Source organism: Trachinotus anak, unplaced genomic scaffold, assembly GCF_046630095.1.
Source record: "Trachinotus anak isolate AG129_WGS33_773 ecotype Australia unplaced genomic scaffold, CSIRO_AGI_Tana_v1 ptg000019l, whole genome shotgun sequence".
Classification (NCBI taxonomy): domain Eukaryota; kingdom Metazoa; phylum Chordata; class Actinopteri; order Carangiformes; family Carangidae; genus Trachinotus; species Trachinotus anak.
The window spans coordinates 11549290-11575000 of NW_027273870.1; the positions used below are offsets into that span (position 1 = coordinate 11549290).

Here is a 25711-nt window from a genome sequence, read left to right on the forward strand (position 1 = left end):
ACAGACAGGGCCAATCCACTTACCGATCCAGATTCCAGTCTGCAGCTTGCGCTGGACAATGAACCCGCCATAACGTAACATGAGATACACCACCGATTCAGATTCCATTCTAATTCTTACTTCCTACTATCTTACCATGAACCTGCAGCAACTTCAGTGTGTAACTAAGTGGGTAAATACCAACCAATTTAATCAAGCAACTGCAGAGGTTTCATGTGAAAGTCTACCAGGAGATCATGCTAGCCAAGGGACAAGGCAGCAGACTCTCATCGATACTTTCCAGAAACCAAATAAACTTCCAGCAGACAACCCAAAAGTTAAAGGGATTACAGAGAAGTTAGTCAGCTTCATTAAACTTGATGACCAACTACTATCTGTCATGGAAAATGTCAGCTTTCACAGCCTGTTGGAGCACATAGACACAAGGTATAATCTGCCATTCACAAAATACATTTCAGAGACAGCTATACCCGAACTATACAACCAAGCGTCATCACTCGTCTTAGTAAGAAGTGCTGTGTGGTTTATTTTAGCCTCATGATATAACCTTAAACACAATATCAACAATAATAAGAATGTTAAAGTAAAAAGAGCTCTTGTATTGGAATCTGTATCAGTATTGGCAGTTGTGTATCAGAATCGGATAGGAACTGAAAAAATGGATTGTCCCATCTCCAGAATCATAATCTACAGATCAAAGTAAGTGACATCTGTGGCTCTTCTTTGTTCTTATCTGTGTACACCACACTGAAAATGCTAACCATTTGAATTAAATAACTAGGGGTTAGGCTGCAGCAAATGAATCAGTTCATGACAGTGCAAGTGGATTTAGATGTAAATATAACATACCTGACAAAAACTGGTAACTACATATAGGCAAATTGCCATGATCCATTTATATTTCTTCTCTTCATTTATATGCATAAATTCTCTCTCAATCAGTTGGTGAATTTGATTATACAACATTTTATCTTTTTTTTTTTTTTTATTTAAATGTAGTTAGACATTGGCTTCTGTGTAGAGTGATGTCACATGGATGGATGCCCTGTTTTCCCCAAAACGTCAAGGCAAATTTGCCTCTCATCCATGAGTGATAGTTAGATATTTATCATTATGTTCTGACAGAAAAGGCTCCAAAGTACAGTTATTATTTAAAAGCATTTTAGAAATATAAAAAATACATACTGTAGGCCTGTATGTGTGTAGAAGAAAACACCAACACTTGCTTGTATTGTTTTCTTTATAGGATGAATATTACTTCAGCAAATACATAGTATTTCTGTACAAATATTGTAAGAAAATGAGAACACAGTTAACAGACTTCTTTCCATTTAATAAATATGATTGTAAATGCATAAAACAATTACACACAGCACAGTTGAGGTCAAACAAAAACATTGACACCTTACAGTCTGTTCTCATACAAAAGCTGTACAGTAATAAAACTTTTTTTTAATTATTATTAATATTTCTCTACAAAAATAATAATCTTGCTAATTATGCTTGGAGGAGGAGATAGAGAGAGGGGGAGAGAGAGGAAGAGAGTGTAGCTCAAATGTAGTCTGCAGCTTGATACAGTTTCCCACACTCTTGGGTGCTGTCACATCCCAGCTCATCCTAACCAGGAAGCCAGAGATTTTTCTTTGCAAGGACTTCCTGTGTGCCCAATCCTTTCTTTCTCCCAGTGAAATTCAAAGGCAGAAGATGTTTCTATTTGTTGGACCTCCTGATCTTGAGTCATTCCCTGTTCCCTGGGGTTATGGTTAGGATTAGCACTCTGCTGTTTTGCACCATGAGTCTGTAGTCACACACACTGTATGTCTACCACAAACTGTTAAAACCAGAGCCCGGCACAGAGAGGTGGGAATAAATTTTCTGAATCTGAAATATAAACTAAATCCTCTCAGTAAATAACTTTACGCCCTTACTTTTTAAATGAGGAAAAGAAATTTGTGAATTTCCTCAATGGTGGGGAATCCAATCATTATTATATTGCTACATTTCTGAGACATTTCACTGATGTTACTGATTAACAAAAATCCAACAACCAGCATGTTAAATCACCTCATACCTGAGAGCAAATTATGTCCTCCTACCTCAGAGGGATACACATAGCTACAATTGATATGAAGATGGAAGCTGAATCATGACCAAAATCATCTTACCATGCAGCTTTGAAATATAAATGGAGCTCATAAAACATAAAACATATTAACTGCTGCAACAGATCATAGTGCATGTCCTAGTAAGTATCATTCTTTGAGGGCCACACATACCAGTATATCATAATGTGTGCCAAAGCAAAAGCTCTTTTTGTGTTCTATGAAAGCCCACAGACTGGTGGACTATTTGACATCTTGACGCTACTCAACGTGCGGGAACAACAACCTGGTGACAACCAATCATGCTTGTTCTGATTCCTTTGTGAAACAGAAGCACACGCTTGTTAATAGTAAAGGCCTTCCAGATTCTCTGTATTAAAACAATAACAATCTACCACGCTTGAAAAAAAAAAAAAAAAAAATACAAGAAACACATTGCGAAATATAGGAAATTAACTGCTTTGTCATTGCTATTAAAATAACTGTCCAGCTGGGGCTCAATATGTAAATTTATGTTACAAAGATATCTACAAACTTCAGGCCCTTTGTATATCTGTATATGAAAACAGTCAGGATATGCCACCATTGTGTTTCCTAGCTTTCACGTTTAGTAACAGCCCAGAAAAGTAGCAATTTTAGAAGTAGCAACTGTTTTTGGCAAGTCACAGCAAAGCTATGAGGATATTTAACCCTCAGAAGCTGGTATGACACTGGGACCCAAATCCACACAAAGCAGTGGGGGCCCAATTTAGGGGTACAAATTGGGGCAAATCAATGACAATACAAACAGTGCCCCATTGGTGCTGTTTGTTTGTGGTGGGGGCTTCTTGTTTGTTAAATGCCACCATATATAAGGTGCTCTGCTGTAAATATTTTTATTGCCAAGTACTTTGTGACTTTGTGATTGTACTGATCAGTTTTCCCATGTGTGTTTTAAGTCTGGAAGTAAATCAGTTTTATTAAAATTGTTGTAAAGAGTTGTTAATTCAACTGTGTGATCATTTTAGCGGGTGTCGTGTGTGGTGCTGTTGAGCTGCATATTCAAGTGTACAGAGAGGTGTTTCTGTTATTTAGCCTAGCTTCTTAGCTTAAATGGGACAAAACAATAAAAACACCAGGACACCATGGCAGGTGTCCAAAGACTTTATGTAGCAATTTCAAGCTAAATAAATCAAAACTACTGCCAGTTATTGAATTAACAGCGGAATTAAGCAGCAGAGTAGTATAAACAAACTGCACAGTAGTTGCAGGCAGCAAACACAGACAAACCCTACCTTGCTAAGACTTTGCTAGGCAATACAGTAATTAATAATGCAGTACAGTGAGTTACAACAGTCATTTTTGGCCACACCTGTCTGAATGTCATCTGCTCTATAGCCAACTTCTCTGCTCATTTATTCTTATTTCATGCAAAATATACCCAGTTCACTCAGCCGCCTCCAGGTTTTCAAACACTGAGCTGAATGTGCTGCAGTCACAACAGATTATCAGAAACAGCGGAAAGGTGGTGCACCCCTCACTGATGGTGATGGTGATGATGAATTAGCATACTTGCCAAAGTTGCTGTTTGATCATTATCATTTGTTGCTTCATCATGTGACTTTTGTTTTTGCTTTATAACAATTATATGTAGAAAATTACCATACTTGAATTGAGAAGTACTTAAGAGTGATTTTACTAAAAAATACCCCAAAGTAGAGATACACAAAACAAAAAGCCCCCCCCCCCCCCCCCCCCCACTCACGCAGTTAGAGATTTAAGTGTGTAATCAGTGCCCTTTCATATGGTCCAGAGTTACATCTTTTACTCTTTGTCTATAGGTGTGTATACTATGCAGCCAAATACTACTGACAAACCCATACTCCCTCTGTATTTTCAAATCTCCTCAAAGTAAATGAGAAAGAAACAAATCCAGAGAAATTGCCTCAGAAAATTTTAAAGGCATCAATCAGGCATTTACATCTGTCAGATGTCACACACAAAGTACCACAGGGGGCTTGACAGTCCCTTGAACAAGCCAGCCATCCTTATAGCCTGGTAGCATCTGCGCTCTAGTTCTCCTGCTCCTACAGCATGACATAATGAGCTGGCATGAAGATGGCTGCTGCTCAGGAGAGGGTCAGGACATTAACCTAAATGTGTCACCAACCTTAGCTAGCCTTGAGCTTGACTGGCCACATTAAGTATTCAAGAAGTCAACCTCTTCTTATTCTGTCCAACACGATGCTCTTAATGCATTGTATCCCCAAAAAGCTCTCTTCCATCTCGCTTAACCCCTTTCTCTGTCTCTCTCTGTCTCTCTGCCGTGGTCTTTGGATCCTTTTGCAAAGTAGCTGCATCTCATTCCAACTGCCACCTTGAAACTTGATAGATTGTACTCCCAGTAGGGATGTTGGCTGTGGGTGACTACAACTTTGGAATATATTTCTTTGTGGGACAGTCCCTCCACTCCTTCTTCTGTTCCTAAAAGGTGTAATGTCTAGTGATATTTGGGGATCAGTTATAGTTGGAGGGTGCAGCTTTGTGCCTTTTCCATTAAGTGGTCTCTTATTGTGAAGCACAAAACCTTTTACAAACTGGTATGTAGGTTATCATAAATAGTGCCAGGAGCATAAGATTAACAACAAGATTTAAATTAATCCAGAAAACCAAACCCTGTATATTTGTTAATAAATTAAATAAGATAAAATAAGAAATACTTCAGTAAAAAAAAGTATATTGTCAGTGTATTGTGCCAATAATCAGCTTTCCAAGAGACAATAGACCAAAAGCTTTGAAGTACCCTATTCATATTTTATAACAGCATTTATGTTTAGTATGATATTTGTTATTAAAATACACAAATTTCTAACATAGACATTCATGATTTACAAAATAAATGTGTAATCCACTTCAATAACATACTTCATAAGTATGAATAAATAATACACTACAGCTGTTAGCTTCGTAGAATAGCAAACCAATCTCAGATATATAAGCAAAATCAAAACATTTTTGCTGATTAAATTTTTTTCCCTCATTAGTTCATGCTGGCATTCCCTCTGGATTATGTATCTGACTTCTATAAACAAATGAAAATTTTAAAATGCTTAATGACAGACATGATGTTAAAAGAAAATTAAAAACCTGTACACAGTTTCTTCTGGTTTTATCAGAGCACAGTATGTGTTAGCAGGGTCCGACATGCACAGGTGTAAAGCTCAAAACCATTATTTCCCAAATGGTAAAAAAACATCCATGTTTTGCTGGAGCGGTAATCCATTCCAGAGTTCAGACGATGTATGTGGGGAGTTCTGTGGAGAATTTCACATGTACATGAGGTTTCATACATCCTGAGGGAAAACAGGAAAGACACAGACATAAGTATCAAAGGAGATGTTCATCAGAGGATGTTTTGTACTAGAAGCAGAGTAAACCTGGAAACTGTAGTCTCATTAAAATAGGTGATACTTTAAAGCTGTATGAAGTTATTTTCAAAACTAAAAACACAACATATAAACCACTATCACATTTTCCTGTTTACACATCCAGCAGACACAGAGCAATATTAGCATTCATGTTTTTGATCCCTCATTTCTTATTTCTGTTTTGGTCTTCATCAGTTCCTCAGAACAATATCTAGCTCTTAAGCCATTACAAACGCTGTGTTCACAAGCTAGTTTCTAATTTCTTTGTCTGTATGCTATCTGATGCTGTGAGGTAGTATACACAGAGGCACAGCTTGTGAATAGACAAGGCAGGCAACTGCCCCTGAAGGGCTGACAAACTTCACTCTACAGCAATATCTCAAAATGTGCCTCTCTTCCCTTTAAACAACCAATAACAAACAATGGGGATTGGTGATTGGTCATTTGGTACTCCCATTCACAGCTCACATCTATGTGTGGCTGATGGCTCTGTCCTGCCCACCGAACAATGCCTAGAGTTAAGGTCTGTCCAGAAAGTCTCTAGATATGTCACAAGCTGATTTTATGTAGAGAATCACTAACTTACCAACACCGCTTAGTAGTAAACCTCCTCAAAGGGGCTTTATGTGTTAATGAGCACTGCCCTTATAATGTGGATTCTTTACAATTTGACAATGTTGAAGAGGATTAACAAATTAATTTTTAACTTTATATTCATATTTACATTTTGAAAATTCTACTAACATTTGGAAAAATTGTTAAGATTTATGTCGTTGGTGTCAGATTATTTATTACATAATGGTGATGAACATTGATTGGGGGGGGGCCCTGGCAATTTTTTTTGCCTAGGGTCCAAAGTGGACTCTGGCATCACCACTAAACATATAGTGGTAGTGCATTTCCATTAAAAACAGCTGCCTGCTGTAGCAGGAAACAAGACTAAAAAAGAGTCACAGTGCTGAGGGCATCTGCAGAGTGGGGGAACAGCTGTTTTTGGGTTCCTCACCACAAGCGACACCATTAACAATACACAGCTTTAAAGTAAATTTTGCTAGACGAGTCAACTTAAAAGCAGTTTATGTAACAGCCATGCAAAAGTTTTTAGTAATATGGATTAGGTTTTAGAATAACGAAAAGCAGTTATTGGAGTTAGAGTATGTTCATTTTTTGATCAGTAACCATTGTAGCCGCAAGTGAAAATTATAACATGATGCTAAATGCTTAAACATTGCATAACATAAGTATGAACTGTATTTACAAATTTGCAGAAGAACTGGGGTAAGACCACTGCAATGAAACATATGAGAATATACAGACAGGTGACAAATTATAGGACTACCTTGATGAAATGAGTGGAGAGATACATCCATATACAGTACAAAGGCTCACTGAATAGCTTGATGAATATGAAAATGATATGACGATCTCAACCCAACTGACCACCTATGTGTACTAGCATCCTCCAGAGACTGCTAAGGTGTATTTAAGTTGGTCTGAGGGGTTTTGGTTGAACATATCCTTTGTAAGATACTTTAAATTGAATTGGTTTCCTTTCATTTATCACTAATCTGTATTCTCATGTGATTAAAGAGCAACAGCACAGAGGAAAACTGTGTTAATTGTGCTACTTAGAAGCAACTGTATTTTCCATCATAGTCTCACATTTTCCTTTAGCTCTCATTCAGCCCCTGACTGGACCATTTCACTTCTGTGAAACACACAACAGGGAGCACAAGATTTGTCTTATGAAACAACAACACTTGAATCAATTGGTATGAAATAAAAATAAAAAAAGTAAAATGCCAGCCACAGATAAGAGTCAAACCAGACTGGATATTCACCAATGGGCTGTGAGTTAAACTCTGTGTCCAGAATCTCCAAAGAGTGCACCAAGTCCTGCTGTGAGCTGGGCGTGGTCTCTGTTGGATTAACTGGACTCATCACTTCTTGTTCTTTTTCATTCTGCATCTGCGCATAGACGTTGAGGCCTGGGATCTTCCTTGAGAAAAGATTTACAGTGAGGCAAAGGGATAAAGACAACAGCCTAACTAAAACAAAGACAGCAAGAACACAACAAGGGGGGCAGTAGTGTAACAATCTGCAATGAGACAACATTTGTTTAACTTGTTAACTCAAATTCTTTGTGCCTTCTGATGATCCAATTAAACACATTTTACGGTGGCCCTGAGAGCTCAACACACTGCAAATTAAGAAAACATCACAAATTTAAGAACACATGCAAATTAAGAAAACATCACAAATTTAAGAACACATGCGCTGAAAATACACACAACATGACCAAATACAGAAACACACTGCAAATACTCACAACACAAGCAAATACAGAAATACACTGCAAGTAGCACAGACCACAGTGGAAGTCTTTCCAGGGGACACAAAACAGTGTTGGACCCTGCTTGGACGCACTTGTTGTTGGGGGGGGGGTATATTTTGATATTTTGTTGTGTGTGTCCACTCACCTTATATGAGTGTTCGCATGTAATCATTAAGTTTAGATGATTGCTTATTTTTATTTAGTGTTGTTCTGTGGGAATCTAAGTTGCCTGCAACTTGCAATTAGTAATTTTGGTTGCCAGTATTAATTTTACATTCATTGTGGTTATTTTGAGCAGGTTGCAGATAATTGATTTGTTTACTATCCAGTTTAGCTATTTCTTTTTTTGTGTGGTTAAGAGGTTTGATTTTGGTTTGTTTTTATTTGGTGTTTCCACATCCTTAATCATGTTTCCATGTCCTTTCAGAGGCCAAGAGTATGGTGGTGGGATTGGTGTCCCCGGTGGCCGTGTCTCCTCCCTTTGTGCTGTGTGTGTGTTTTCACTCTGGGTTGATTTTCACTACTGTGAGTGTGTGTGTGTGTCACGAGTGTTTGGGGTGACTTCCCTGAGATCCCTCTTACCCATTGGACCCATCTCCCTACTGGTAGGCCTCCGCCCTGACTGGTCTCTCCTCTTTCCCCTGAAACACCTGTGTGAATGTCATTTGATATGTCTAACCTATATCAAATTATTATTTGATATGTCTAATAAAGTAATTTTGTAATTTGTACCTCGTCCCTGCCCCGTTGTATGACGGACCTGAGTGCCTTGATGATCATAATAATCCCCTGGGTGAAATTCCTTGTCTGGCAACACTCAGCTAAGGTTAGAGTGTATCAGTTGGTTAACGTACAACCCCGGCTGCCACACAAAGAATGACCTAACAAAATAATTTTCACAAGATCCCCACAGATGTGTGAGGGAAAATCCAATGCTCTACTGTGGAGTGCTGGGTACATCAGTGTAGACATTTGACAGGCAGCTTCTCTGTCGCCTTGCAGGCAGGTTTTGTTTTCTGAGCTGTTGGGATACTTCAACACCTTTTACCTTCTACACTGTGACAACTTTATAGACATGACATTTCATGAACACTTTACCTCTTGAATTTGTAGATGACAAATACAGCTAAACCCACAACCACTACTGACAGCAGCATTAGCATGGCGGAGCCACTGTGGTTCTCATTGGTGTCCACTAGGGGTGCTGCAGATACAGGAAGACAAGAGCCATAGAGCCTAAACAACACAACAACACAACCTGTATATCCACTGAGCTGAATCATGCAGTGAGCAGTGAACAGGATAATTGGCACCTATATATGTCATAGATTACTCATTTTAATATACAATAGTATGGACATCTCTTACTCTTTATTTTATATGCCCCTTTAAGACATTATCAGCATCCTCAATAGGAAAAGGCAAACATATTTTTAACATTGCTCACTCTCTGAATGTCTCTGTGTAGCTACATGATGGGAGCCACTCAAACACAGAGTTGCAGTTATTAGTTGACAGGGGCAGGAAAAATAATGAAAATATACCTGAGTGTCCACTGTATCTAGCTCTCCTGATGGTCTACATACTTCATTTTCTGTCCCACTTACTACAAGAGGTACAAAAGCCTTTCTTGGCAAAACTAAACATTCACAACAAGGTGCATGTGTTTACCTGCTGATAGGTGTGCTGCATACACAGTGACTTGGACCCCTGGTCGCAACATGAACTGGACAAGGTTTTGATTCAAGGCACTGAGCAAAACCTCAGAGAGCTGTTGGGACACAGAGGGAGACACAATATAGTTTTATTTTGTACAAATAAAACAAAACAAAATATAACTACTGAGAAAGGTCATTGCCAAGATCATCACACCTCTCATATACTCTCATCTATCTTTGATTTTGACTTGTCATTTAACTGACATTTCAGAGTGATTTTGTTTGTAGTCCTGATCAATCTGCACACATTCATCAATTTTTAAATTTTTTTTTAATGTCAGACTGAAAAATAATTGAGTCTAAGTATCACTTGCCCTTGACAGCACTTCTGAAGGTGTTCTGGTGTACGTGTCTGCCTTATCAGTGTGTGAATGAGGTTGAACAAAAACTACTTGTATGTAAAAAAGATAAGCAAACGTTACAGAGGTGGTTCCCCATCTGGAAACCAGTACGCCAACAAATTACAAGATAAATATGAGGGGACATGAGATGATTACCGAGACAGGAAAGATAACCTTATACAGATAAAATGGCAGATTTGTTCTCAAACAGTTACCTATTTATACACCCAGCATACGCAGAGTGTCATCAGCAGTCATTTAAAGGCATGTCTGGTCACTAATTGAATGCAAGTCCAATATTCACTCTCTATTTAGCTCCATTTTGGTCTCAACCAACTCCTGTGAAAAATATGTAGATCTTTAGCTGCTATAAGCTCCAATATGTTCACCAACTAGTAGCATACATTGTCTGCCTCCTGTTTGGTGCTTGGCAGGTCTCACGCAGCAGGTCCTGAACATTTTTTGCTTGCTTTTGCAGCTTCATGAGAGCTGTGTTTGCAGGTCAGAAAACCAAAACAATGAAATCATGAATGAAAAAGCACTACTCTTCGTTCTGATGAACAGTATAATAGTACTGATTAGTGCAGCTGTAAAGTGATAGCTCAGGTTGTTTGACGTGGGATTGTGTAAGATACTTATCTATAGTCAGTGTATTACCTGCAGTAGATTTGGATCAGTGCGCTGCCAGTTTAGTTCTAATCTGCCAGTTTACTTCTAAACTTTTTTTTTTTTTTTCAAAGCAGCACATCACTCACCTGCTCCTGGCTGCTTCACTAAACTGGGAGCGTGCTGATCTGAATCTATTGCAGGTCACTGACTATAGATAAGTACCTCACACAACTCCATGTCAAATAACCTGAACTATCACCTTAAGTTCTAAAAAAAAATGTAAAGCAACCAAGAGGTAAAGTTGTCACATGTACAGGAGACTTTCATCTACACTGACTGAAGGAAATTATAAGAGCATCACATCATAAAAATGACCTTAGCATTGACCTGGCACCACTTGGATACACTTTTGAACCTAACTGAACCTAAGGAATGTAGTATTTATTGCAGGGCTGTTTTATTGAACTGTATTATTTTTAAACATTCATGACCCAAAAAACTTCACTGCCTCAACCCACAACCTCATCTGAGCTTTCCTGTTTATGTAAAAGTCTTTGTCTGGGGGACCTTTCCACTGTGATGCATAATGCATACAATACAGCCTCACTTGATCTCTGCTTTCCAGACTGGCATGTAACTGTATGCACTGAGAACATCTAACTTTGATATAAATCAGGCAGATTACCCTGACCTGAAGGTAAACTACAGAAAGCCAGAGTCCATTCTTTATTTCCCCATGTTTATTTTTTCATTCAAGCAATTATAAATCTCTATCCTGAGGCTTTGATATGTGCCTCTTTTTTAAGTGATATTCCAAGATCATAAAACTGTTTTTCTCTGCACACATGAAGCAAGCATATGTGGAGCTGAATCCTCAATTTTCTTTCTGCAGATCCCACTTTTGACTCTGCAGAGGCTTCATTTATCTTGTCTGTCTCATTTACCAAATTAATTGTGATATGAGTAATTTCTGTAGTCCTTCATTACCTCCTTTATATTTCTTAACAATTTAAATTTAGATCATTCTATGACTAATTACTTTTTCCCAATGTATACCAGGGTCACTAAATCTATTATACATTATAATAAGTAGAGCACACTCCACACTTTTAAGGTTCCAACCTTGAATGAAGATTTATCACTGGCTTGTAGGGGAGAGGATCTTTCCAGGCGATCAACCCGGTGTGAGCGGGGAGGGAAGAGGAAAATCAAATTGATTTCCTTACCATTTCCCTCTCGTGGAAATCTTCCCACAGAGAGCAGATCCAATGTTATTATCAGTCATTATCTGTTACGTGAGGCTCAGAGCTAATTCAGTCCATCTTGATATGCAGGTGATTTAATGAACTGATCAACCATGAAAATTTCTTTGTCTGGCTTTTAGGGCTCTTTCAAGATGCCAGCCTCCCCTCCCACCTCAACACCCCACAGGATGTGACTTGAGGGAGTTTAAAAGTCATTCCCCCTGATAACTTGTTAATACTTGTCAGGCTTACTGATGAGTCTATTGCAAAGACTCCTCAGGCCTGTTCTAGAATTAGACCCATGGAAAAAATGAACATGCTTCAGTAGATCAATAGTGACATCTTCTGGGGGTTTGAGGAATTTAAATTTGGGATTATTTTTCAAGGAGCAATTACTGGACAAAATGGTGCCAGAAAAAATATCCTCCATGACTCACAAAGCAGAAAAAGAAACAATGCTTCAAACTTGTGCATTTTGGTTTAATTAGAGTGATGATAACAAAGTGAAATCCATCCACCTAAATAAACACTGTCCTGGGCAGGGAAAAGGAATGACCCTTGTACACACATTAGGAGACAAAGCAGCAGCTGTTATTGTTTCACCTGATCTAAATGTGCAGCACTCTTCTCTGGTTTCCCCTCAGTTAACTGTTTGTCAGGTAGGAGGAAAAACTCTGCTGCTGTGGGTAAACCTGGGAGGACAGTGACCAGAAGCTGATCCTCTATCACGCCTGTAGCCTTGAGGGAAACAAGGGGGAAACAAATGTTAAAAGTGCCATATTGTATAAAGTGAGATATCCATGTCTTTTTTTATTATAAAGCAGTTCAAGGTGTTTGTATATTTCCACAGCTATTTGTGTCAGGCATTCCACTTTTAACCCAAACAATGTTAAGTTGTTTGTCATCTGTCACAAATCAACCCAACATTTCCTCCAAAATTTTCATGGACAAAATATTAAAACTGAAGGTCAAGTGCACAGAATCCTTTTACAGTTATAGTTAACTTGCAAAATGTCACTTTTAAAGGTCCCATATTGTATAAAGTGTCTTCTTTTGATTATAAAGCAGGTCTAGGTTCTATATTAATACTGTAAAAGTATCAAAATGCTCAGTCCACAGAGAAATGCACACAGTCTGTATTCAGAGACTGTTATTCAAAAAGAGCCATAAGAACTTCTGTAACTTTGTTATTTCACAACAAAAAAGTCAACGCCCTCAGCCATGCCCCAAGCCCAGCCTACCCAGACCCAACATCCAACCTTGTATGATTTGCTTTCTCTGTCCATGTACAGTATAACAAAATTAAAAGCTATACCCAGCACTATTCAGACACTTCATTTACAGTGTCATGTAATGGGATTTGGAGGCATTTAAGTTACTGTGCTACTCTGCCAGCTAGGAATGTGCAACTAGTAGAGACCATTTAATCTACTGACTTAGATGACACCTGGTTCTTGTTCCAGTTCCTGCATGGTCTTGCTGCAGTGAATGCTGTGAATGTGAATGTTTCAAGCTATCATGTCATATTTCCATCTTATGTTTTTTTTTTTTTTTGTTTGTTTTTTGGTTTGTTTTTCATCTTGTACCTTCCAGGCTGGAGATGTCATGTACAAATGATGTCAATAACAAATCACAAACTGAACATTTGTATTTTGGCATCAGTTTTGATTTTGTAGGATCAAAAAGTGTGAAAATGTGATGCAAGTCTCAGATTGCTTCTTCCTCAGAATCAGAAAAATATTGACGTTCTAAGGATGTTGTAAAAACCACTAAGTTAATTGATGAAATTCTGTACATGACATGCCATGTGTGGGTTTGAATTATGTCTTAAGCTTGACAGATCAAGCACTCAACTCCAAGTGTCCCTTCAGGTAAGTGCCAAACACATATAATGCACATACTGACATTTATTCTTCTGTACACTTCAACATCCACAATCTTGTTACTGTAAGGCCCTGAACCCACAGACTGTGTGCCCCCCCCCCCCCCCCCACCCCCCCCCCCCCCCCCCCCCACCCCCCTTCTCCCTCTTGCCTTGTCATAAAAGTCAGATTTATGTCTTGAAGCCTCAGGGAGGTCATGCTGCACTCATACACCTTCAGAGGTCCAGTCAAGTGGTGACATTATTTACCAGAGTAAAGTAATGTTTTCCATGGAAAGAACTGAGAGAGTATTACCTGGATCAGAGAGTTCTTGATGACTCGGCTCACATCTAGCCTCCATTCTGCAACATCAGGGTTGTGGTTGTCAAGGTTTGATGAAAAGGCAAGCAGATGAGATCGGAAATATTCTGCAGGGAGGTAATTGCATGTTAGATGCTTTTACTACTAGTTCAGCCTTTAGATTCAGCTCATGCCAACCAAAATCTACCTCATCTCTTATTATCTTTTTTGGATAGTTTATTACAACTTATAGGTTTGATATTGTATAAAGTAAGATTTCCATGTCGTCTTTGATTAAAAAGCAGGTCTAGGTCCTATATTAATACTGTGAAATTATCAAAGCACTCAGTCCACAGAGAAATGCACATAGCCCTTATTCAGAAACTGAGCCCTAAAACAACCTCTCAGGACCTCTGTAACTTTGGCCCTGTTCAGACCTGATATTAACATGCATCCTGAGTGATCCAATCACAAGTGTCAGCTCTAAGTACATCTGTTCACACCTGGCTTTAAAATGTGACCCCACATGCATCACTTGTGATTGGACACTTCCCTGCTTCATATGCAAATGAACAGGTACGTGGTGTTGTTTTTAGCCAATCCAACAGACAGGTCTGTTGTCAGTGTGCAAAGCAGTCACTTCTCTCAGCCTTGCCCCAAGCCCAGCCCCTCTGCACCCCCTCTTCTGATTGGCTCACCAACCTGTTATTACGAGAGCTCCAGAGAGAAGCCTGAGAGAGGAGATGTAAACCTACGTTGAGATGGTTTTTGGTACTTAGAACAACAAATATATCTTCTTTTTATAGGTCAGACCATCACACAGGTTCTTAAAAAGCCAAAGGTTTATTCACCTGACACCTAAACTTGTGGTATCTGCCAATAACAAGTACCGATCCAGTAATTACCATACAGTGATAAAAAAGGCAGTATTATGGACCAGGAATCGCTGTAACAGTAAAAATTTAGTTGCTTGCCCACCATTTGAATAAGTGAATGAGAGTAGAAATACTGAACTTTGTTATGATACCTATGAAGAAATTTTATTTAAACTGAAATGTATTTAATTGTAATCATACACATCTGGACAATTCTTGATCTGCTTAATAAGTGGATCTGATTGGTGAAGTCCTAAATAATAATTCTAAAAAATAACATGCATAAAAACAGGAGCCCACCGATTTGAAGTCCAAAGAGAATGAGTTCCATAGTTTAGTTGCCACAATGTCAATAGTGCAGTCTGCTGTAGTTTTGAGCCGGGGATTGAGGAACGACCAAAGAGCCCTGATCAGACACACTAATGCAGGCAAGTGCTTCAACATGCATCTCTAAAAGTGATAACAATAATCTATTAATACTTATCTAAGTACAGTTAAACTACAAAGTTAGTCAATAAACTTTAATGTATTTTCATAATGGACCGTGAGGGTAAAATTTTTACTCTTGGCCTTTTTATTCTTTCTCACAAATATGTTCAGTTAATGTGGTGGTAAGCCTGGGGGATAAAACCTTAGAGATATGTACTAGTGATAAACACTTCATCAATAGCAATATGAAAATACTTCGATAGAAAGTCTGATAGTTTTACAGTCCCCAAGCGTACTCATAAATAGCCTATTATATCCCTTAATTATGGAGTGTGCCACAGGTGACAAACAGCAAATCATTCAATAGAAGTGTGGAGTGAGGAAAATGTGTGCAGCCAATGAAGAAGGTGAGGAAATTGTTTACAAAAAGGACAGGTGAAACTGCTTGTATGGCATTTTTTTGATTTTTCTGATTTGAAGTCTAACTGAAATCATAATACCATCCTGTGTAAACTGTGCAGGAAAACCATCCCGACAAAAAGCGGAAATACAGCACATTTGTTTTATCACCTCAGCTACTTCCACCTTTTGGATTATGTAACATGTCATCAGTCACAAACAACTTCTAGAATGAGGCAAACATTCAAACATGCAGTCCATGATGGAGTGATACTTAGCAACAACACTTTATGAAAAAACATCAAAACCTGCACAGTAATGTACTACTCTTCTCCTGGTATTTATTAAAAATAGCTCATTATCAATAATTATTGGTATTGAGTGATATTAATATTTTCATTGAGGTAACATTTTTGGCCACATTGCCGAGCCCCATGTGATGGTTTCTTTAAAACCTGTCTGACCATCTGATGTAGTGATATTTAGTGGTGTGTCTGGATCTCAGCATTTAAGTTGGTAAGTTCCAACCTATAAGCTTTTGGACATAGCATGCTGAGTTACAAATTATCTATAACCCATTAATAACACATCTTTTTTTTAATATAAAAACAAATCCTTCATGAAGGATGACTAATTAGAAGGTGTCACCACTTGTGGAGTATAATGTTATGTTACTGAAAGGAAATATGGTAAAATCAACAAAAATATCTTAGCAGAATCAATCTGTGATAATGATAAGAAACTATGGTGACACATGTTGTCAGTATGTTTACAGAGCTACAGAATCCCAGTGGAGATGGAGTCGAGCAGTCGGCTCACCGTGGACAGCGATGTTTTTTCTGTCCTGCAGAATAGTATTCCCTGCAGACACCTGCACAGTGACAGTATTGATACCTTCCCGGGAGAATGTGCATGCTACACTTCCCTCTAGGGTGATTACTGGCTGCTGGGGGAGAGAGAGAGGGGGAGAAGATAGGGGGGAGAGAGATGGAGAGAGTCACTCTGGGGCTTCCCAAGAGAGACCCTTATCAATGGCTGGTTAACATCTCACACTTTTTTTATTTACACTACAGAGGTGTCAGCCTACTGGCACGCTCACAAATTCATACACACACACATGCATGAGCCAACACAAAGAGCTTTGCAACAATTTGTCCTGTACTGCACACAGTATCATGGCCTGCAGAGAGTTCCTACTGTGACACCGGCAGCTCCTTCCTGTCATTGCTCACGTCTCCATTTGTTCTTCCTAGAGCTATAAAATGCTAATACTGCTGTGGTTTCTTACTAACTGACACAACTGTTGCTGTCCTTGTAGAAGACCCCTGTTGGTGCTGAACAAACACATTTATATGATGAAAATTATGAGGACAGATAGTAACAGATACAGGTACATACAGAGCTTCTTGTGTACAGTGTATCTCTTGGTCCAGAGCAATGGAGGATGGCTCTTTAAAATCATCTTACAGTGTAACATCTAACTAAAATTTTGGAGGTAGAAATGCTTTTACACAATTGACAAAAAATATACCGTCTCATGTATCTTGAAGTGTTTAGACATATTTTTTTTCAGTCACAGTAGATTATAATTTATGATTCACTGATTACAGTTCTGGTAATGTTTTTTTACTTCTACATATTGGGGGGGTTGACATGTTTGCAGTCTTACCTGGAGTTGGATGGAAGGGTTGATGCAAATGCAGTCAGGGACACTTAGGTCAAGTTATTGCCAATTTAGAGAAAATAGAGCTACAGTGTATTTGGAGGACAAAGGAGCTTGGGCTTGAAGGAGCTCTCAAAGAATCTGAGCAGTCAACAATGACTCTGTAGGAGAATTAATTCCTGCTAATATGTATATGCATGAACATGAAATCTTAGTTAAAATAATGGTACCAAAAGCTTATAAGGTCAGTAGAGGGTGTTGCAGTGGACAAACAACATGAGCATATCCACAGAGAAATCATAAGAATTGTCAGTGTTAGAATGTCAACGCTGCTTGTGTGATGATTGGACATTACTGGTCATATGGTTGCCACACACAGCTGGTGAAGCATGAATAAAGCAGCTGAGGACAATCAGCTAATGCAGGCACAACTTAAAAAGTGACAATCTCAAAGGTTTTTATTTAAATAAATGGCTGATAAATCACTAATTATTGCTGAATGAGCCATAGGCTTGTCACCACTAATGAGCCCTTACCGACTGGAATCAGGTTGGCTGCAGGCACACAGAGACAGTGAAAGGGACGGTAAAAACTTTATGGATTTTCATCAAGGTGGCGGGATTTCTCCTGGTGCTCCTGATGGCCAGTCCGACTATGACAGATTAGTGAGTGAGAGCAGGACAAGGAGTGGCTGGATGATTCATTGCGCTGTGTGCAGCTCTACAGTGAAATAAAATGTGATCCATTTGAAAAAAAATGGTAAATTAATATGTAGAAGTTAACGCTGATATTGTGACAAGCCTCCACAACTAAATCATTGTATTGGAAACACTGAAGTGTGCAACAAAAAATCAGATCACGGTTGCTCACATAATGGTTATTACTTGACTTCTTAATTGAATTCTTAATAGTTTGTTTTGCTGCCCCCAGAATTCTGTGAGCTGTAGCATTAAACCGCTGTTATCACCAGTAACCACAGGTTTCGCCAAATCAACCTGGACTGAAATCCTACTACTATGAAATTATTACTTTAAGCACTCTGCCTGAGCGAAAACTATGTCCTATTTTCTCTTTATGTTCTTCTGCCCAAATATGGGTCTTATTTACATTTACATGTTGTGTCTTCTTAGCTGGCTAGGTAGTCACGAGTAAGCCTACATTTAGGAATTACCAGGGTTTTGGTTGCACTCACTAGGGCTAAACTAGCTGTTGATGGTAAATACATCCACAACATTTCAATGCCTGTTCGGCCAGAAAGCCAAGTGGATTTTAGATGCAGCATGCATGGAAACAAAGTCAATGGAGAGGTGCCAATCCCAGCTGACATTGGGCAAAGGCAGGGTACACCCTGGACAGGGCGCCAGTTTATTGCAGGGCTGACATATAGAGACAAACAACCACACCCACACTCACTTACACACCTATGGGCAATTCAGAGTCACTAATCAACCTAATGTGTCTGCCTTTGGGCTGTGGGAGGAAGCCAGAGTACCTGGAGGGAACCCATGCAGACATGGGGGGAACATGCAAACTCCACACAAAAAGGCCCCAGGCCCAGGGTTGAACCCAGCACCTTCTTGCTGTGAGGTGACAGCAATTGAGAAATATATATATATAAAAAATAATTTTTCAACATAAGAGTTAAAGGGTTAGGATTGACAAATTTTTCTTCATCTTTCTTCAGTTCTGCTAGGAAACTTCAGACTTTAGGTGGCAGTTTAGCTTGAGAATAAATTTGGATACACTTCATTGAATATTAGTAATTAGGCTTTTTGGTGTATCTGATATATCAGAATGCTTCAATACTTTTTGAAGCTAATTAACGATACCACAATTTTGTAACCTGGATGTACAAGTATAGCTCAACAAAATAATGATTCTCACATTTCAGAACAGAACAGTCAGCAACCTACTTACTTGCCAGTGTGCAGAGGTGTAACAGAAGTAAAAGCTCAGAGAGAGCTGGGAAAGTCCTGAGTGTACTGTACCTCTGTGTTATTTCCGATCCACCAGATATAGGTGACCGTTCCCACTTGGCTGGGCAACAGAACAGCAGTCAAGTTCACTTCCTTATTCCTCACTGCCACAAAGGGAGCTGAGAGATGGATATACTCCAGCTGACCTGTTTGGCACACATATATATCACAGAGTGAACTCGATTTACTGCACTACAATGTGCAAAAAGAACAAAGAAAGGAAGAAACAACAACTTTATTATTTCAAATGAAGTATAAAAAGAGGGAGAGTAGGTTTGTAGGTTGGTGCAGGATGGGGAGAGAGGGGTTCTTGAGTTTGTTCAGAATTCTCTCCTGCATTGGGACCATCGGCTGCCATCTGTGTGTTATTTTTCATCTGTGGCACTCCTGAGCCTGCGGTGACTCTAGTTGTATGGTTGGCACATAGGATTGACAGATTGGTGGGGGCAACAGCACTCCCCAATCAATAAGTCAGCTCTGTTACATCTGTCATCCCCTGAATACACCAGGGGTGGTCAGTCCTGTTACATATGAGGCTGCAGTGGCTTCCATGGGCTAAGTGGCTATGAGGCATAAGATGACTTGAGTGGAAGTGTAATGGGATTTTTTCAACCTCACTTGTTTGTTTGGTTATGGGAGGACTGCATGTTGTGTGAAGAGATAAATCTGACAGCTGCAGTTCAACTAAATGTGATAAAAGTGGAAAGCAGAAGGAGCTGGAAGCAGGAGCACAAAAAATGAGAAACACACACACACACACACACACATACACACACACACACACACAGACACATATATATATATATTCTAATTAAGTACACATGGACATTTGTATGCACAAGTCTAACTAAACTCTTCATTATCTCACATGTTACATGCAGGAAGAGCATAACAGTCTCTGAACCAAGGTTGTTCTCTCCAGTGGCAGTCACCCGGTAGATTCCCACAGCTTTGTAGATGTGTTTAATTCCATCCTCAATGGAGCTCACATTGGAGTATTTCAGAGCATGGCCATCTCCAAAGTCGAGAGTGATGCTTGTCCTTGCCCCATCACCCTGTGTAGACAAACACTATCAGGAAATCTGGAGGTTTTGGCCCTTTGTCACCCACAGATTCAGTCAGATTTTAAGTTACATTGTTATTAAACCAGCACAAAAAATACACTTTCAACACTTTCATACAAATGTGCAGATATAATTTCACCTCATAGGTGAAGCTTGACACTTTCACTGCATGCTAGTCATTATACTAAAAAGTTATGAAGTGATGACAGTATGATAGCTAAGATAGATGAGTCCACAAAGTGGTTTTGAATTCAGCAAACTTTCTTTAAATGTCAATGAATTGTTTTTCACATTAACGGCCAAATACAAAATATATATATATATATATATATATATATATATATATATATATATATATATATATATATATATATACACTAGGCGATAGGAAAGTGCTTCCAGTGTCAGAACATGTCACATCTGCTTTGATGTGACAGTCTGGTGAAAGGGAAAGCTGCATCAGAATCAGAATCAGAATCAGGTTAGAATCAGAATCATACTGCCAAGTATGTTTTCACGTACAAGGAATTTGTTCTAGTGAATGGTGCAGAGCGCACCAAAACACCGAGGCAGCCATCTGCGGCGCCATTTAAAAAGGAGGAATGGGGAAAAACAAGTGGAGAGGAGAGGAGAAAAAAATAACAGAACCCAAACTATACTCCTGGGGGGGGGTGGACTTATATAGAAAATACTTGTATCTCAGACTTTCATAATGTTTGCATTCTGAATATAATGACATTTATTTGGTATGAAAGTCCATGAGGCTTTTTGAGAGGTACAGAAAACAACTTACTTCCTCCAGAAAAACAAGGAAAGTCACATTGGTGCCTAATATGGCTGTCAGCGTGCCCTCACTGGTGACCAGGTGGAGACCTCTGGGTGCTTGGATAGAACACTGCTGCCTCCTGGCTGTGTACTCCACACTGACTCCAGCTGTACAGTTATTAGAAACCACTTTCCTGTAGCTGGGGGTGGAAAAAAAACAAAAAGCTTATACATGTAGATATGACTGATTGTACATTTATACAGATTTAGAAAAAGCAAATTTAGATTCCCTTTACAGATAAAAAAAAACAAAAAAAACACTTAAGGTTAAAAAAAAGGTTAGTCTTTCTTTGAGTTATCTGTCAGGAATGTTGTTTGTGGCAAGGGGGCATAAAGAGGAACATAAACAATGTGTTCTTTGGCAGGGAATTTAAAATGTGGAGAAAATCTGAAAGAAAGAGCTATGTTGAGGCTACTTCCAGATATTTTAAACTGGACAGACTTAATAATGTCAAAATCTGCTCCTCCCCTCATCCCCTCTCCTCAGCCCCTGCTTCTGGCCATGTGTGTCCCTTCATCTCCCCAGACCTGCCATTTTCCATTCCCCCTGGTGGGGGGGCTGCCTGCCCACTGAAACGCCTGTTCCAAATTTCCTAATCACCCCAGCCAGTATTTTAACCTGCCATTGTCAGATCATCTGTTTGTGTGTTTTCTTCATAGACATAAAGATGGACATCACCCATAGGTTTCTAAAGACTGGTTTTGAAACACAGAGTGGGCTCCTCCACCGTCTTCATCTTGATAGTGCCTGTCTCTGCCATCTGGTCTTATCTAAACTAAAACTAAACTTATCTTAACTAAAAAAGTGTTGGGACCTTATAAGGGCCAATCAGCAAACATCCTGGTCAGTAACCGAGATTGTCTCTAAAACATCTGACAGAAGAGAAGTCCAGGGTTTCAGATCTCAGATAAAAGTCTTTTAATTCATTAGCTTTTTGCAGGTCATCTCATCAGGTTATTGAGATATTTTTTTCAGTCGGAGTCATATTTGATTGCCTCTATAACGTCCCACTGTTTTTTTGGGGTTCATTACAGAACAGGTTTGTTCAGTAATCTTCTTTACATATCTTTCTCCTCTCATGATGTCATTAGCTCCTTTTGCACAATTTCCAGTTCAGCGTTATATCCTGATTCTTAAATGCCAGTTTATTTACAATCAATACGGTCTTTAACCTCTAAGCATGGTTTGTTGTTAGGGTACACAATTATTTATTTCTGAGGTATATTCTGTATATAATCAGTGAAAGATACTCCATTCAGTAGTAATGAAACATCCCTTGAGAGACTATGCTGGCATAAGTCCAAACTTTTGCAGTCTTTGTTTTGTGGTTTACTACATTTGAGAACAGTTCTGTAGGGAGTAGGTGGGAGTAGGGAGGAGGTGCATTGTGTTATGGTCCAAGTTTGGTAGCTCATAAGTGTTGTTCACATTGCTGTAGCATTTGTCTAGAATTCTGTCATTTCGTGCCATGCATGTATTGTACTGGGAAGTGACAGTTTGCAGTGACTGAAATCCCGTTTAATACAAAACAAGGCCTCAGGGGTGTGTAGTATTTGCCGTTAAACACAGACGGTGATTTGAGGCAGTGGCACTTGCAGCGTCCCTTCTGGGTGGAACTTTCAAAGTGCAGAGAATAATATTCCCAAACTATCTATGTAGATACAGGGGTCTTGTAAACTGTCTTATGCAACGAGTGTTGCCTGCACCATTTGTCATTGATAAAAACACTGATCGGCTCTATCCCCGACATTTTACTGCTGTCCAAGTGAATGAAGAGTAAAACCCTCCATCTCACAAGATTCAGGAATAGTAAACACCATAATTGATGATTCATGTAACACGTTATGTACATGTAACAAACTCTTGATCCACAGCAAAGTATTTTCTTCTTTAGTGAAATATTTTCTTCTTTTGCTTCTCTCTGTCCTCTTGTCTGATGACGCCTCCTCAGAACTGTGGGTCGTACATTCTCGGGCAGGTCAGGGGGTGATGAGGCTCTCACAGTGTGGAGAGCCAGCAGTGCATCTTTAGATGCAGCACTAGGTTGTTTACCCCCTGTGCAGATAGTGTTTGGCATGGTCAGAGAAGTTCCAAGATAAAAAGTGCCAGTACAAATCATAGTGTCAACAGACACACACACAGTCTCTTGCTTAAAAACATGGTTAAAATCAAGAAAATGTTAAAACAGATATAAACTAGAATCACCGCCTCATGGTTGTATTCCTCTGCAACTCTTACTAGTTTCATATTACATTTCTGTTTATCCAAAGTAATGTAAAATATTAGCCATTTGTGTGAAATTGAGTCATAATTGCTATATGAAGTCTTGCGTAATGGCTAAAAAGTGACCTTGACCTTTAACCACCAAAGTCTAATCAGTTCACCTTTGGGGTCCAAGTGGACATTTGTACCAAATTTGAAGGTATTCCCATGAGGAGTTCTCAAGATAGCATGTTCACCAGGCCAAAAACATGTTTTGTGTGGTCACTGTGACCTTGACCTTTGACAACCAATATCTAATCAGTTCATCCTAGAGTCAAAGTGAACGTTTGTGCTAAATTTGAAGAAGTTCCATAAAGGCATTACTTAGAAGCATAAAAACAACATAAAACCTGCAGCACAGCACATGAGCATTTGTTGCAGCAGAGCTGCACAATCAGGAGTAACGTGTCGCCTGTACTGCCGGCCTGCCTGTATCTCTGCCTGCCTGCTTTTCCACCTATCCATTTGTAAGCCTGACTCTCTTCAGTTTACCTTCAAAGTTCCTTCATTGCAGGAGTGTCTGCATTTGGGTACTTACTACCTGTGCAGCTACTAGCAGTTGTGACAAGACAATATGACCAGCCATGGTCATAGCAGACTTTTGAAGATGAACTGTGTGATTAGTCATATACCCTTGCTTTCCTCCATGGTTAGTGGAAAAAAGAAATAGTGGAAATAAGGAGTTAAAAGAGGCTGCTCTGAGAATGGCATGCAGGGAAGTGTCATCTAAGCCTTGGCTAAAAAGCTCTTTACCTGGGTGGCTTAAGAACTTCATTAACACCAATGATTTCCAGCCAGCAAGCAACTAGCTAGTCAGTTAGCTTCCAGCCTGCTAATCTCTAGCCTGCACCCCAGTCACCTAGCCTCTTGTCTGCCCCTGTTCTCAAGCAGGCTAGCCTCCTGTCTGATCCTGACACTAAAGACCTTGACTTTCCTTGGGACTCGTCTTACTTTTCTTGGGAGGTATAGGGTTTGGAGGCCCTAGAAGAAAGCAAGTGTTTCATACAGTTTCATAGACATCAATCCCCTAAGCTATCCAGTGCCACAAAGCCACAGCATCAGCTGCCCAGCAACCCAGCGTCTAAGCTGCCTCGTGACCCAGAGCCTCTGCTGCCCAATGCTATGTCCACTGAACCCCCCGCCAGACCCTGAGTTGGCTACCCCCGCATGGCCTGTCTGATCTTGCATCAGGGGTCCCTGCCAACATCCCATCTGTTCCTGAGTTGGAGGTCCCAGCTGATGTCTTGCCTGTTTGTGAGTCGGGGTTCACAGCTGACATCTTGCCACTTCCTGCATCAGGGGTTCCTGCCAACCTAAGTTTGTTCCTGAGTTGGCCATCCCAGCCAATGTCCCTGCCTGCTCGTGAGTCAGTCCCGAATTGAAGGCCTGGCCAAAACCTGGTCCTGATCTCCAGTCGGCCACCCCTGCCACCAGCCTGCCTGAATCCCAGTCCTCTCTGTTGCCGTGCCTGATGTCCAGTCAGCAGCCCCTGCTGACACCCTGTCTGATCCTCATTTGGCAGCCCCTGTTGACACACTGCCAAACCTCCCAGATTATTGGTTGTCGTCCTAGCCTCAGTACCCTTTCTGCCTCCTGATGGTACCGCTTTCATCACTGCCCACCGTAACAGTCCTGCTTGGCTGATGCCCACCGAACCAGTTTCAGTCTTCAGTCTGCCCTGCCTCTCATGCATCTCTGCCTGTGTCCAGCCTCCAGGCCCTCCTCTGGAGTGGCTCAGCTTGTCTGTCCTGACTTTCGAGCCATCTGCCCAAGGTGCTCTGCTCATTGGTTCTCAAGCCTCTGGGCTGTCCACTTGAGGTTTTACTCCTGCTCTTTCCTGCCCCCAGGCTGTCTGCCTGAGGTCTCCTGCTCCGGTGAGATACATCACAGTGATGCTTCTCAACTAAAATCGGATAGTCCCCTAACACTTTAATATTTTTATTCTCTATTTTGGGGGCTTTCTAGTGGACTGGAGTCATGTAATACAGGGGATACATTGTACACATTAAATCTGAGATGGTCACCTCTGGCCAGTTTTACAGTCTGGTGGAAATTTCTGCCAGACTGGTTATTGCTTGAAATTCAGGGTAGACTAGGATGCTTGATTAATTGCCCAAACATTCTGGCTGATGATGGATTTCTGGCATGTCAAAAGAATATCTATTTTTTTCTCAGCCTGACCTCAATGAATGAATGTGTAATGTGAGCCATAGGTGTAGTGCATCTGGAGCCACTTTCTTTCTCTAAGTTAATAAATAGAATTCATAGTTTGCATAATCCACTTGAAAATTCAGTCATC

The 25711-nt window shown here is 39.9% G+C and overlaps 1 protein-coding gene across 1 annotated transcript in view; it reads right to left on the reverse strand.

The window, feature by feature from the left end:
• Positions 1-4340: 4340 nt before the first annotated feature.
• The window catches only part of sorcs1 (sortilin-related VPS10 domain containing receptor 1), a 192621-nt gene continuing 171250 nt past the window's right edge, over positions 4341-25711 (reverse strand). The window contains exons 18-27 of the mRNA XM_071505419.1: positions 21118-21289; positions 20129-20315; positions 19273-19406; positions 16441-16567; positions 13934-14046; positions 12360-12494; positions 9516-9615; positions 8943-9048; positions 7351-7508; positions 4341-5434 (exon numbers count right to left, since the gene is read on the reverse strand). Of these exons, the coding sequence (XP_071361520.1) occupies positions 5373-5434; positions 7351-7508; positions 8943-9048; positions 9516-9615; positions 12360-12494; positions 13934-14046; positions 16441-16567; positions 19273-19406; positions 20129-20315; positions 21118-21289 (1294 nt within the window). The 3' untranslated portion in view covers positions 4341-5372. The remainder of the gene's footprint in view (positions 5435-7350; positions 7509-8942; positions 9049-9515; positions 9616-12359; positions 12495-13933; positions 14047-16440; positions 16568-19272; positions 19407-20128; positions 20316-21117; positions 21290-25711) is intronic.